We start from the raw sequence: 14415 nt of genomic DNA on the forward strand, positions 1-14415 counted from the left end.
GGCCGCCAGCCTCTACAGCTCTGGCCGATCCAACCGGGAGGGCTAGATATGAAGGAAGTGATGGTAGCATGCTGAAAGGTAGGTGGCCTCCTCCCCTGCTTCTGGGCACAGGCCTGGGACTGGAGTCTGCAGTGGAGGGATGACGACTAGGGGACACACAGCAGCCTGCCCTCACCAGGTGACCCTATGGGAAAGGTGCGGGCGTGGTGGGATGTGCCAGGCTCTTGGGACTGCAATCTGGACTCCTCGGCTGGTGAATCCTGTTCACAATCCTCAGGAGCCACCCTCCAGGCTTCGTCCCTCCTCCCTGGCCAGTGCAGGCCATTCATCGCCCTGACCACTGCTGCTGATCTGTTGGTGTGTCTTATCCATCTCTAAGTCCCAGGCCTCTCCAAAAAGCCAGCCTAAGGTGGCCATCCAGCTCCGGGAATCCACAAAGGCCATGTGTTACGGTCAGGACACCCGCACCAGGAGTGTTTCCTCAACGTGAGCCCACCTGAAGGAGTCCAGCCGACAGCTGATCAGAAGCTATGAGCTCCCCCGGGCCTGATCAGGTGCCCGTTGGCTCAGTCACCTTCCTGTCCTGCCCTGCCCTGCCTTGAGGGGTGGGCATGGGGGAGCTGATCCCTGCAGACTACACTTCCTGGGCTTACCTGCCAACAGCTTCATCGTTAATTTAGCCCATGGGATCTCCTGCTGGGAGATCAGGAGACAGGCAGAGGCCAGGGCTCTCCTCCCTAACTCTTGCTTCTCACAGCGTTGCCGCCAGTGCCCATGTCTCTCCTGTGTAAGATCCCGCCAGGCAGCCCTTCTCACGGTGACCCAGCCTGGAGTGTGGGGACCACCACTGTGGCTCTCTGCCATCCACCCATCTCAGGGTTGCCAAACCTTCCCGTTTGCCCTTTCAGCTCTCCAGGGAGCCTCGTATCTCCTGCCCCATTTCACATCCCCGCTGGGGCATCGTCTGCCCAACTGGACCTGCCTGCAGTTCTCTTTGCTGCCCTCTGTATTTCCCGATCATAAAGACACAGCACACCAGGGGCAGGCTGGAGGCAGTTTCTTTATACAAACGTAACCAACGCGACGGACCCGTCAACATACTGCTGGGACGCACGCAGGCCCGTCTCACCACCCCTGGGGCAGAAGTCTGGGTGGTCGGGGTGTCACTGCAGGGGAGGAACACTGCACAGGCCTGGGGACTGGCGAGCACACCAGCAGGGAGCTCCCGAAGGGCACACATGGACACATGGACACTGGATAACCAAGAGCACTATGCACAAGGCCAGGAAGGAACAGAGCGCTGGGATGAGCCGCTGACAACCGATCCCCCTTCCCCGAGGTTTCTTTGGGGCGGGGAAGGGGGTGGGAGGGGCCTGGGCCTGAAGCCAAGCGCCCCAGCTGTGCCACGAGAGCCACGTGTCCTGACCAGGCGCCCTGCTTTCTGCATCTGGGAAGTGGGGACAACTGTACTTCACGAAGCTGTCATGAGGGTAAAGGAGATGAACAGGAACACATATTAAAATACTCAACACAGAGCGTGGCACATAGAGGTATCCAATAAATAACTTCGTGTCAAGAAAATCTCAGCTCAGAGAGGCCCTTTTTGAGAAGGCCAGGAAGGGAGATCGCATCTCTGGAAACTTTCTCAGGGCATCAGGACCCTTGAGCACTCCTTAGAGCCTGTGGCTGCTGGAGTGGCCAGGGCCCCGGAATACACGGTGCCGGGGCAGTTGAGGGGGGCAGGGGGCTGGACTCCCAGGGAGGCACCCGCGGAAGCTGGGTAGACACCCGAGGAGTTGGGGGTTGTGCCAAAATGATTCTGCACGTAGCACAGGCCGGAGGCAGGCTGGTACGGAGGCAGGCTGGGCATGTGCCCAGGAGCACACGATGGCCAGGCCGCCAGTTTCTGGCCACTGGCGTGCTGCATCTGGGCGGCAGGGTGATTTGGGGTCAGGTGAGGGTGGCCGCTCTGCGTGGGGTAGGAGCCGGGAACAGGGTTCAGCCTGGAAAGGAACAAGAGAGAAGATGGGTGCTGAGCTAGTCATGCCAGGGAACACAGCACCCCGAACTGTCGATCCGCAGGAGAAAGGCCTGGGCTCGCTGCACTGCCTTCTATTACAACAGGCTGTGGACGGGCATTTCCTGTAACCAGCTGTAAAAGTGCCACATGGGGAGAAAGAGTCATATGAACTGAACAGAAAACAGGTGCCCAGAGCAGGCAGGGACCACTCACCGCCCTGCAGTAAGCCAGCAGGATGAGGGGTGACGGACCCATGCCTGAGACCCCTTGAGGTGTAAGGGCGGTCTGCAAGTCGGATGGAGTTGGGGATGGGATCATGGTAGTGTCTTCTGTGGCTGGCCTAGCGATTCAACCAAAGAGAACAGGTCCACTCCTGTGGGAGGTTGGAGGGGAAGGCTCCACCTGGGCAGCACAGGGTTCAGGCCTAGGCCTTGTCTGCTGGCAGATGGTCTACCCGTGACGGCAGGAAAGAAGGCTTATAGCTCAAAGTCCTGGCAGGCAGGAATGGACACGACAGATGCAGGGAGCTGTCTGTGCCAAGGTCGAAGACCCCACCACAGACACAGGTGACTGGGACTACAAAGGAAGACATGTTCTAATGGATTTAGCCTGTGAACTTTTGCGGAGATTTCTCAATACAAAGAACGAATGTCAACACCACTGACACCTGTGTTGCTGCTGCTGCTGCCGCTAAGTCGCTTCAGTCGTGTTTGACTCTGTGCGACCCCAGAGACGACAGCCCACCAGGCTCCCCCGTCCCTGGGATCCTCCAGGCAAGAATACTGGAGTGGGCTGCCATTTCCTTCTCCAATGCATGAAAGTGAAAAGTGATAAAGTGAAGCCGCTCAGTCATGTCCGACTCTTAGCAACCCCATGGACTGCAGCCTATCAGGCTCCTCCATTCATGGGATTTTCCAGGCAAGAGTACTGGAGTGGGTTGCCATTGCCTGTGTTAGGTAATGATTAAACCTTGATACACTTCAGTCCAAACCTAGGCTTATAAATCAACTGAAGTACAGACGCACAACATTTAACGGCACTTTCAGAATTTTAAAAATGCAGAGGCTCTGGCCTATAAGAAGCTTGATAAGAGCCTCCAAGGGAAACAAAGCTGTCCAGGACTGATGCCAAAACCAACACATGCGTCAACGCTGCCCGTGTCCTGTTGTTGGGTCATCAGAAACATCATGTTCTGTTCTGGGTGGCTGCAGCAGGCCAGGATGTTACGGGGTGGGGCACTATGCCATGTGGGTCACCATATCCCCAGCAAGGTCTGCACGTTATGGGGGAAGCAGGATCACTGGGCACCACGAGTGTCACAGTTACAGAGAAGTGAGTGTGATCCAGCGTGCAAGACTGTCCTCACTGGGGGCTGCCTTGTAGAGCAAGGCCCCAGCTGCCAGGGGTCAACATAGTCACCTTAGAGGGGCTTCCTTCACTGAGTGCGGCTGAGGAGTTTGCAAATGAGGACCCCTAAGTTCTCTCTGAACTGAACTTAGAACTAAGTTCTCTCTAGATTCTGTGAGAACAGCAATTAAGAACCGAAAAGCTATACAATTCAGCTAATTCTAAATGTAAACACCTCCCACCCGTTGTTGTTGCCATTCAGTCGCTCAGTCGTGTCCGACTCTTTGCGACCCCATGCACTGCAGCACACCAGGCCTCCCTGTCCTTCGCCACCTCCCAGGGCTTGCTCAAACTCATGTCCATTGAGTTGGGAATGCCATCTAACCATCTTATGATCTGTTGTCTCCTTTTCCTCCTGCCCTCGATCTTTCCCATCAGGGTCCTTCCAAAAAGCTAAAATACAGCTAATTCTAAACGTCAGCACCTCCCACCCACTGAGACTCCAGGAATTCCTTGCCTGAAATAAAATGAGTGAATGTGCATTTCTATTTTTCCCAGTACCCGTCCCTGCCTTTAAGAAATGGTCAGAGCTGGGACTTCCCCAGCAAGGTCGAGTGGTTAGGACTTGGCACTCTCACTGAGGGGGCCCCAAGTTTGATCCCTGGTTTGGGGAGGGGGGTTAAGATCCAACAAGCCACACAGCATGGCCAAAACAGAAAAGAAAAGAAAAGAAAATTGTCAGAGGGCTCTGAGTCACTGAAGGCTGAGAGTCCGCCTCCTAAAATAAACTACAAGAACAGCTTCTGATTCAACCAAGATCCTGCCTCCAGGCCAGCGTGGGGGACAAGATGGACTCCACAGCCGGCTCAAGGCAGAAATGGGCCGCTGACAAAGCACTCTGACTCTGCAGTGAACTCTTTCTCTGGGAGGGAAACCTCCTCCATCAGGAACTCTCAGCATCGACAAAAACCAGTGAAGGCCACCCGAGGCTGGCAGCACGTGTGCAGGAGGGACAGGAAGTGAGCAGGACCCGGAAGCAGGAGCCTCTGGCTCTCGACTGGGCACTTCTGACTGTGTTACCTGGATAAAGACATTTGTCCCCTTTGGGCCTCCTCTCTGACAGGAGGGAGGGAGGGTATGTGAGAGCTCCATTGACAGTTAACGCACCTGGACTGGAAAACAGTGAATAAACTTCGCCTTCTCCCGCCAGGTGGCCAAGAACACCCTGAGGTTCGGGCCACGCCACCTCCTAAGCCTCCCAGTCAGTCAGGTGGATCGGGCTTCTTGCCAGCGTCACCTGCCGGAGCCCAATCCCAGCCTCACAGAAGGCTTGTCAGTGCTGAGGGTTGGTGATGCCACTGATGGGGCTGCCAAGTCCCTCGGGATTATGTGCAAGGGCACTGAATGCTCTTCTTGCTTGGACCCCACTTTGGAAGCAGCGGGCAGAGTCCAGGATGCTCGGGAGAAATCTGTGCACAGGTTTTGCTGGGTAGGCCCAGGCGACCCACAACCCTCTTCCCTATTCCCCAGGACACCAAAAACCAGTCGCACCCTATACAGCAAAGGTCCTCAACCTCTGGGATCTGATGATCTGAGGTGGATCTGAGAGTAGAAATAAAAGTGCACAAAACATGTAATCGCTTGAAATACCCTGAAACAACCATTCCCCCCCACCCCGACCCCACTCCTGGTTCGTGGAAAAACTGTCCTCCACGGAACTGGTCCCTGGTGCCAAAATGGCTGGGGACCGCTCTTTTATAGGCCCTGGAGCTGCTTCAGGAATAAAGCAAGCACAGCATTCTGTAACTTACTTTCGGCTTTGGGCTGCCCTCCTTTCGGCTGAAGAGCCAGAGATGTACTTGAACATCGAAATCCTCCTCATCAGGCTGAAGGGGAACTTCTGGTCGAGCTTCATGGCAACTTGCTCTGGGACGTCAAAGGAGAAGCAGTAGGTGAAGCCATCTGGGGTTGGAGTATTAAGGAGAAGTGGAGAGAGCTGAAGGGAGGGCGCTGCACACTGCCCCTAGGACAGAGGCGCCCACGCTGGCTCCATGGGGGGCCTGGGCTTATTCCACCATCATCTCTAGACTGCAGCTTCAAGCTCAGGGGACACCAAGAGCTGGAGTTTCTAGCCTCCGTACCTTGCAGCAAACACACACAGCAATAGGACAGGCAGACAAGTGCTGACACCTCACCCATCCTCTCTCCTGGGCCCCTCGGGCTCCTGGAATGACCGTCAGAAGCCAGCACGCACCTCTGTCTCTCTAAGTGGGATGAAGCAGGTGGCTAGTCTAATACCCTCTGGGAGGTCTGACATCTTGTCCTTTATCCCAGGTAGAAGGAGCCTTGCTTTGATGTGACCAAGTGAGCTTTCCGTAGGCCTCTGTGGCAGGCCCCCCCCGCCTCCCCGACACCGTCACCAGCTCCCAGAGAGGTGAGGGTACCCTGGTCATCTGACCTGCATCCGCCCGTCACTGCTGAGACGGCCAAAAAGAGTCAGCCTAATTGCCAGAATGTTTATGCAAGGAATAGAAGGCTTATTCTAAGTTTTTAACCACTCATATTGTCAAACCCTACCTTAAAAAATTTTTTTTCTTCTTCTTCTGAGAAAAAGACTAAGCCAAACAAACACAAAGAAACCTGTTTCCTGGGAATATCTTTTTTTTTTCGTGGGAATACCTTTCATGCCACACCTCTAGCTCATGGTTATTTCAGGATCCTCCAGTAAAAAAAAATTAAGTCAAATGGGTTTACACCTTGAAAAAAACCAACTGGCAGTGCTGAGCCATTGTACGGAAAGAGCTAGGGGGATCTCTTCCAGAAGAGAAAACTCTGGCATAAAGAAGGGAAGTGACCTGCCTGAGGCCACATGGTTCCAAATCTGAAGCTAGCACACAGAATACCTATGTGTGAACTCTACCTGCCTGAAGCCCCTGCCCCGACCCCCAGGACCTACAGTGTGGTTCACCCTTTGGCGTGTCAATGTTACTACATCAGCCCTCTAGGAAGGATACACGCGAGCCCGATTCCCAGGCCACAGACGTTACTGAGGAAAGAGGTCTGGGGAATGAGCCAGGAGGCACAGAGCAGGAGCCACGGCACCAGCAGCGAGGGCACCACCATGCCGAACACCAGGGCCCGCCTCATCCGAGAACGGACGCAGCTGACCCCCAGCATGGCAAAAGCCACGGGGGTGAAACCGCGAGCGTCCTCCACCTCCCCGAGCTTTGACAGCGATGACACAGCTTCAAATGACAGGAAGATGATGGCGCAGATGACGGCGAAGACCAGAGTAAAGAAGCAGTGGCGGACGGTGCCCACGGTTCTCTCAAAGTTGCCAGCAAAGCGCCAGATGACGATGGCTCCGCAGAGCAAGGAGACGGGATTCTCGTAGACAAAGATGTAAGTCACGAGCCTGTAAACTGCAGAGGGAACCGAGTTAGAGGCCCGGTGGTGGCTTGCTCCAAAAAGGGAAAAGCCAGGTTACAACCCACCTAGGAAAACGGGGAGTAGCTGGCTCTCGTTGCCAGGGAAAATCAGCCCGGAGCCAGTGGGATAAGCAGAGGGGAGCAACAGCGAAGGACCCAGGACTCAAAGTAGAGGCGGGGATGTCTAATCTTTGCTCTTTCCCAGACCTGGAGCAAGTCTTATCTGTGACTGGCTTCCACGTGGGGGAAAAAAAAATTACACTTTTTAGCATGGGATGGTCTTTTATAATTTGTAATGTGCTTTATAATCCTCTTTGAGGCTTTAATACTGACCTATCTCACCGGGCAGTTTGAGGGTTAATTAATTGTAACAGCTTCAGGTGGATTGAGTGGGTGTCACTTAACACTCTTTGTGCCCGTCTCCTCGGCTGTAATCCTGACCTCTCCTTCCATAGTGGCTGTTCAGAGGAAGAAAAAAGGGACCATGAATTATTGTGCACCTGTAAAGATGAGAAAACTATCACTAAGAATGTAGATACAGAACTCAGAAGTCTTTCTTGCAAGTGCTTATCCGGTCTTAGAGGCAGAGTGATGTTTGATATGCAGTAAGACAGCAAAGAATCTTTTATTCTTCTAAAAGCAGTCCTCGCTTCTATATTTTTACATCCCTGCAGGCCAAAACACTAAACTGAAAGAGGAGGGTGATCAGTGAAGTGGCAGTAACATTGGATTTGGAAGCCTAAAGGAATCTTGGCTCTGTCACGTCTAGACTGGCTTGAGTTCAGTCCAGACACAGGGCCCTGTCGGCTTCAATGTTCTTACTGTAAAATAAAATGGATACACTCGAGGCCCTCAAAGGTCTCTTACGTGTCTAATACTCACATTGTCCATGAATCCCACACTCAAGAGAAGCCGCAAAGGAAAAAAAAAAGGGAGCTCAGTTTAGGCTGGCATTTTGCATCTGTCTCTGAAGACAGACATGCTGTGTATATCCAGGGTGAGGGTGAGGGGGACCGCTTTTAGATTTGAGCAGGGAGGCAGGCTAAGAACCATATACCTCAGTCAGGCCATCTCTGTAAGGCTTCATTATCTGAAGAGTACCGTCATTACTTGTTGAGTACTTCCAACACAGAAATCCCAAGGGTACATGTGAAAATTCTAGAAGCAATTCTATATAATTTGGGGATTAGAAAGCCCAAGGTTCCAGTTCCAAAACGTCACACGATGCAAAGAACAATACGGGTTCCTGTGTCAATTGTATGACTCAAAGCTCTATGAGTCTTCGCATTAAGCCTCAGCTTCATCTAAAGCATAGACAACAATAAAGCCCATGGGCAATAAAGCCTACAGTGACAATACGTCATGGGATCACCGTGAGAATGGAGAGATTAATGCCTGTGACAGTGCTTTGCAAAACAACAAAAGTCATACAAATCTCCCATTTTCCTCCCCAGAAAAGAATGGGGAAGAAACAGAGACTAAAACCATCTTTTATGAGCAGATATTCATAATTAATTGGTCTGCAAAATCTCTCCATCTCCCCAAGAAAACCAACACCTCTCCCGAAGGTACAAGACACCCCGCTCCCGCTATAAGCTGGGAATCGGAGTCAGGATTAAGATAAAAACGAAGATGCAGAAGAAATTCTAAACCCCAGGAGGCCAGGATGCTTACAGAGGTGGCCACAGATACAGCTCAAGTGTCTTGAGAAGGTGAAAAAAAAAAAAAAAATTTTTTTTTTCCAGTAGGGGGTTGGGCCCTAAAACAGACGTAGGAAAAAATAAATAAATAAAACAGACGTAGGTGTGATTGTGACAAGGCAGAGAAAAATCCTCCTCGGCGAGCAAGCAGGGTGGAATGAAACCTAATTACTACAAATGGATATGGGAGCCTTGACCAGTACGATGGCGACAGGGACCGGAACAAATCTGGGTAGGGAAGGGTTACAAGGGATGACCAAGATGGGGCTCTGCACAAAGACGTGGAATATGGGGCTGGTCCTCCAGGTGGGGAGAATGATGCGGACGGAGATGGGGTGGCGTGGGTGCTGGGAGGCCGGAGCCCAGGGCCTGGCGAGGTCGGAGGAAAAAGGACTGGCACCCGGGACCCGGCCCCGCCCTGCTCACCTTGCCAGTTGCGCAGGGCCTCGGACCGCAGCGAGAGACCCGAGGGCGCCAGGGGCTGCTGCAGCAGGAACAGACGGGGCCCGGATACCAGCAGCGAGAGCAGCGCGGTGAAGAAGGTGGCGGACGGCACCTCGGGCCGCAAGGACCAGCTCCGGTACCCGGGCTCCGAGACCGCCATGGCGGCCAATGCTCCCGCTTACCTACGCAGCTCTGGCTGGTCTTCGGCTCCTTCCGCCTCCCTGCGGCTGTCACCCCTGGCAACAGCGGCGGGGGTGGCCGGAAGCCCCGCCTCCCAGAGGCCCCGCCCCGTGCGCCGTTACCCAATCCAGTAACTCGCGCTGGCGTGCCTCCCACGCGCGTAGGCCGCAGGGCGTCCAGCCAGTGAACTCTGGCTGCAGCACCCTTGGGATCCGCTACGAGTCCCTTGTGGGAGCCGCTTGTGGGGCGCCGTGCGGGGCGGCTCGAATTTTGGATTTCGTCATCTCAGCTCTAACTACCTAATGAATAATGTGCCTTGCAGTTTACAGACCCTTCCATCTTTCTCTCTCTCTCTCACACACACAGCCTCCATTATCTGTGTTTACCTTCATTAATACCAGTGAAGACACTAGGGTCTGGGTAATGTAGTTAGATGGCAAAGACAATTAGAACGCAGGTTCCCGCCGTTGCTATGGCCTGGAATTGGCTACTGGCAAAGGGATTGGGGGCAGGGGGAGAAGGGGACGACAGAGGATGAGATGGCTGGATGGCATCACCAGCTCGATGGACATGAGCTTGAGTGAACTCCGGGAGTTGGTGACGGACAGGGAGGCCTGGCGTGCTGCGATTCATGGGGTCGCAAAGAATCGGACACGATTGAGCGACTGAACTGAAGTGAACTGAAGTGAAAGGCAGGTTTTGGTGCCTGGATTAAAGTAACAGGGTAGGAAAGGAAGGAGGACTTCCACGGAAGGCCCTGGTGTTGTCCAGTTGCTAAATTGTATCTGACACTGACTGACTCTTTGCGACCCCGTGGATTGCAGCACGCCAGGCTTCCTTGTCCTTCGCTATGTCTTGGAGTTTGCTCAGATTCATATGCATTGAGACAGTGATGTTATCTAAGCATCTCATCCCCTGCCGCCCTCTTCTCCTTTTGCCTTCCATCTTTTCCAGCATCAGGATCTTTCCCAATGACCTGAAATATTAGGGATGTAGTATAACAATAATAATAATCAAGGTCTGTTTTAGCCCTTAAAGTCTGAAAAGCACCTTCACCAGAGAAGAAAAGCACCTTCACCTTCACCAGTTGTTTAGACAACTGAACTGTTGTTTCCTCAATTACAGATGCTCCAAACTAGGACTAGGATCTGAATCCCTGTTTGCTAAGTGCTAACTTTCCTCCGTTTTCACTATTTCCCTCCAATATCCTGCCTACTGCTACATGTATATAAATTTGACTACTGAGAAATGAACGAATGTTTCATGCTCTGTGCTGGACTTTCAGATCCGTTCCCAGACCTAGTCTGCCCCCTTGTCAATGGTTCTGGCAATGTCTGTGTTCCCATGAACCTCAGGAAGGGAACCTGAGATTCTTTTCATCATTTGTGTTTAGTACTCAAAAATAACTGTAGTTTTGTGGCTATAAATATACAGCCATGGAACATATTTCAGCGAATTCTATGTCAGTTCAGTTCAATTCAGTCGCTCAGTCATGTCCGACTCTTTGAGACCCCTTGGACTGCAGCATGCCAGGCTTTCCTGTCCATCAGCAACTCCCGGAGCTTACTCAAACTCATGCCCATCGAGTCGGTGATTCCATCTAACCATCTCATCCCCTCTTGTCCCCTTCTCCTCCTGCCTTCAAATTTGCCCAGTATCAGGGTCTCTTCCAATGAGTCAGTTCTTCGCATCAGGTGGCTAACTTATTGAGTTTCAGCTTCAGCATCAGTACTTCCAATGAATATTCAGGACTGATTTCCTTTAGGATGGACTGGTTGGATCTCCTTGCAGGCCAAGGGACTCTCAAGAGTCTTCTCCAACACCACAGTTCAAAAGCATCAATGCTTCAGTGCTCAGCTTTCTTTATAGTCCAACTCTCACATCCATACATGACTACTGGAAAAACCATAGCTTTGACAAGACGGACCTTTGTTGGTAAAGTAATGTCTCTGCTTTTTAATGTGCTGTCTAGATTGGTCATAACTTTTCTTCCAAGGAAGAACCATCTTTTAATTTCATGGCTGCAGTCACCATCTCCAGTGATTTTGGAGCCCAAGAAAATAAAGCCTGTCACTGTTTCCATTGTTTCCCCATCTATTTGCCATGAAGTGATGGGACCAGATGCCATGATCTTAGTTTTCTGAATGTTGAGTTTTAAGCCAACTTTTTCACTCTCCTCTTTCACTTTCATCAAGAGGCTCTTTAGTTCTTCTTCGCTTTCTGCCACAACGGTGGTGGTGTCTGCAAATCTGAGGTTATTGATTTTTCTCCTGGCAATCTTGATTCCAGCTTGTGCTTCATCCAGCCTGGCATTTTGCATGATGTACTCTGCATATAAGTTAAATAAGCAGGGTAACAATATACAGCCTTGACATACTCCTTTCCCTATCTGGAACCAGTCTGTTGTTCCATGTCTAGTTCTAACTGTTGCTTCTTTACCTTCATACACATATCTCATGAGGCAGGTCACGTGGTCTCATATTCCCATCTCTTGAAGAATTTTCCAGTTTGTTGTGATCCACACAGTCAAAGGCTTTGGTGTAGTGAATAAAGCAGAAGCAGATGTTTTTCTGGAACTCTTGTGCCTTATCAATGATCCAGCGGATGTTGGCAATTTCATCTGTGGTTCCTCTGCCTTTTCTAAATCCAGCTTGAACATCTGGAAGTTCACGTACTGTTGAAGCCTGGCTTGGATAATTTTGAGCTTTACTTTTCTGGTGTGTGAAATGAGTGCAATTGTGCAGTCGTCTGAACATTCTTTAGCATTGCCTTTCTTTGGACTTGGAATGAAAACAGATCTTTTCCATGCTGTGTAGATTTACACTAATGCTGCTCATGACACAGCAGTGGGCGTGAAAATGAAGGTTTTACTCAACAGGAAGCAGCATATGACTCTGAAGTGCGGTGGAGCAGCTAAAAATAATGAGTGGGGACTTGGGCTGCTGGAACTAGAGTCTGGGCCTTGGAAAGAGGAAGGGAATGGTGGTCCCATTTTCTCTGTGCCACTCCAGGAGTTCTGGGTCTACTTTCAGACATATATTTTGGAAAAGGAGGTAGAAAAATTAGGGCTTGTCCAACAACAAGTGACTAGGATGGGGAGGGAAAGGGGGACTTCAAATCCTCTTTGATGAGGGACAATTAAAGAGATCAGAGAGACTTGCCTGAGAAAGCTTCAGGGGTCCTGACCACTGACTGACTGTGTGAAAGGCTTTCCTGGAGGTGAGGGAGTAGATTTACCCTGTGTCACTCCAGGGGGGAGACCTGGGGATGAAAGGTGGAAAACGATAGGGCGACACACTGGGCTTATGAAAGAACTTGCTGACAATTTGGGTTGTCCATCTATGGCATGAGGTGCCTTAGTTGATAGTGAGCTCTCCATGAATGGAAGTGTGCAAGCAGAGGCAATCTGGGGACTTGAGGAGCCTATTGAAGTGATTCAAACGTCAGGTTGGAGATGGAACTAGATGCGTTTAAAATTTTTTCTGGACCCTCAGTTCTAAGACTCCATAAACAAACAAATGCATATAGAGGGTTGAGACACTTGCCATTTACTGGGGTTGTTGTTCAGGTGCTAAGCTGTGTCCGACTCTTTGCAACCCCATGGATTGCAGCATTCCAGGCTTCCCTGTCCTTCAGCATCTCTTGGAATTTGCTGAAACTCATATCCATTGGACTCCATGCTATCCAATGGTGATGCTATCCAACCGTCTCATCCTCTGTGGCCCCCTTCTCCTCCTGCCTTCAATCTTTCCCAGCATCAAGATCTTTTCCAGTGAGTCGGCTCTTTGCATCAAGGGCCAAAGTACTGGAGCTTCAGCTTCAGCATCCGTCCTTCCCATGAATATTCAGGGTTGATTTCCTTTAGGATTGACTGGTTTGATTTCCTGCTGTCTAAGGGACTCTCTAACGCTTGCTCCTTGGAAGAAAAGCTATGACCAACCTAAAGCATATTAAAAAGCAGAGACATTACTTTGGTAATGGTCCGTCTAGTCAAAGCTATGGTTTTTCCAGTAGTCATGTATGGATGTGAGAGTTGGACTGTGAAGAAAGCTGAGTGCCAAAGAATTGATGCTTTTGAACTGTGGTGTTGGAGAAGACTCTTGAGAGTCCCTTAGACTGCAGGGAGAACAAACCAGTCAGTCCTAAAGGAAGTCAACCCTGAGTCTTCATAGGAAGGACTGATGCTGAAGCTGAAGTTCCAAAATTTTGGCCACCTGATGCTAAAAGCCAACTCATTAGAAAAGACCCTGATTCTGGGCAAGATTGAGGGCAGGAGAAGAGGATGACAGAGGTTGAGATGGTTGGATGGCATCACTGACTCGATGGACATGAGTTTGAGCAAGCTCTGGGAGTTGGTGATGGACAGGGAAGCTTGGCGTGCTGCAGTCCATGGGGTCGCAAAGAGTCGGACACGACTGGGTGACTGCCGTGTCCGACTCTTTGCGACCCCATGAATCGCAGCACGCCAGGCCTCCCTGTCCATCACCAACTCCCGGAATTCACTCAGATTCACATTCATCGAGTCAGTGATGCCATCCAGCCATCTCATCCTCGGTCGTCCCCTTCTTCTCCTGCCCCCGATCCCTCCCAGCATCAGAGTCTTTTCCAATGAGTCAACTCTTCGCATGAGGTGGCCAAAGTACTGGAGTTTCAGCTTTAGCATCATTCCTTCCAAAGAAATCCCAGGGTTGATCTCCTTCAGAATGGACTGGTTGGATCTCCTTGCAGTCCGAGCGACTCTCAAGAGTCTTCTCCAACACCACAGTTCAAAAGCATCAATTCTTCGGCACTCAGCCTTCTTCCCAGTCCAACTCTCACATCCATACATGACCACTGGAAAAACCATAGCCTTGCCTAGACGGACCTTAGTCGGCAAAGTAATGTCTCTGCTTTTGAATATGCTATCTAGGTTGGTCATAACTTTTCTTCCAAGGAGTAAGTGTCTTTTAATTTCATGGCTGCAATCATCATCTGCAGTGATTTTGGAGCCCAAAAAAATAAAATCTGTTTCCACTGTTTCCGCATCTATTTGCCATGAAGTGATGGGACCGGATGCCATGATCTTCGTTTTCTGAATGTTGAGCTTTAAGCCAACTTTTTCACTCTCCTCTTTCACTTTCATCAAGAGGCTTTTTAGTTCCTCTTCACTTTCTGCCATAAGGGTGGTGTCATCTGCATATCTGAGGTGATTGATATTTCTCCCGTCAATCTTGATTCCAGCTTGTGTTTCTTCCAGTCCAGCGTTTCTCATGATATACTCTGCATATAAGTTAAATAAGCAGGGTGACAATATACA

The 14415-nt window shown here is 50.9% G+C and overlaps 1 protein-coding gene across 1 annotated transcript; it reads right to left on the reverse strand.

The window, feature by feature from the left end:
- Positions 1-1042: 1042 nt before the first annotated feature.
- RHBDD2 (rhomboid domain containing 2) lies at positions 1043-9150 on the reverse strand. The gene is made up of 4 exons (XM_052662595.1): positions 8922-9150; positions 6382-6789; positions 5179-5329; positions 1043-2003 (listed from the first exon to the last, which is right to left on the reverse strand). The coding sequence occupies exons 1-4, from the start codon at positions 9097-9099 to the stop codon at positions 1646-1648; spliced, it is 1095 nt and encodes a 364-aa protein (XP_052518555.1). The 5' UTR covers positions 9100-9150; the 3' UTR covers positions 1043-1645.
- Positions 9151-14415: the final 5265 nt, after the last annotated feature.

Source organism: Budorcas taxicolor, chromosome 2, assembly GCF_023091745.1.
Source record: "Budorcas taxicolor isolate Tak-1 chromosome 2, Takin1.1, whole genome shotgun sequence".
NCBI lineage: Eukaryota > Metazoa > Chordata > Mammalia > Artiodactyla > Bovidae > Budorcas > Budorcas taxicolor.

Bases quoted from the DNA above. Each gene is read 5' to 3' on its own strand.
- RHBDD2 (XM_052662595.1), bottom strand. From the start codon at position 9,099: ATGGCGGTCTCGGAGCCCGGGTACCGGAGCTGGTCCTTGCGGCCCGAG. The intron at 6,790-8,921 runs GTGAGCAGGGCG...TTCCCTCTGCAG, and splicing joins GGCCCTGCGCAACTGGCAAG to TTTACAGGCTCGTGACTTAC. The intron at 2,004-5,178 runs GTAAGTTACAGA...GTTCCTTTCCAG, and splicing joins AGGGCAGCCCAAAGCCGAAA to GCTGAACCCTGTTCCCGGCT.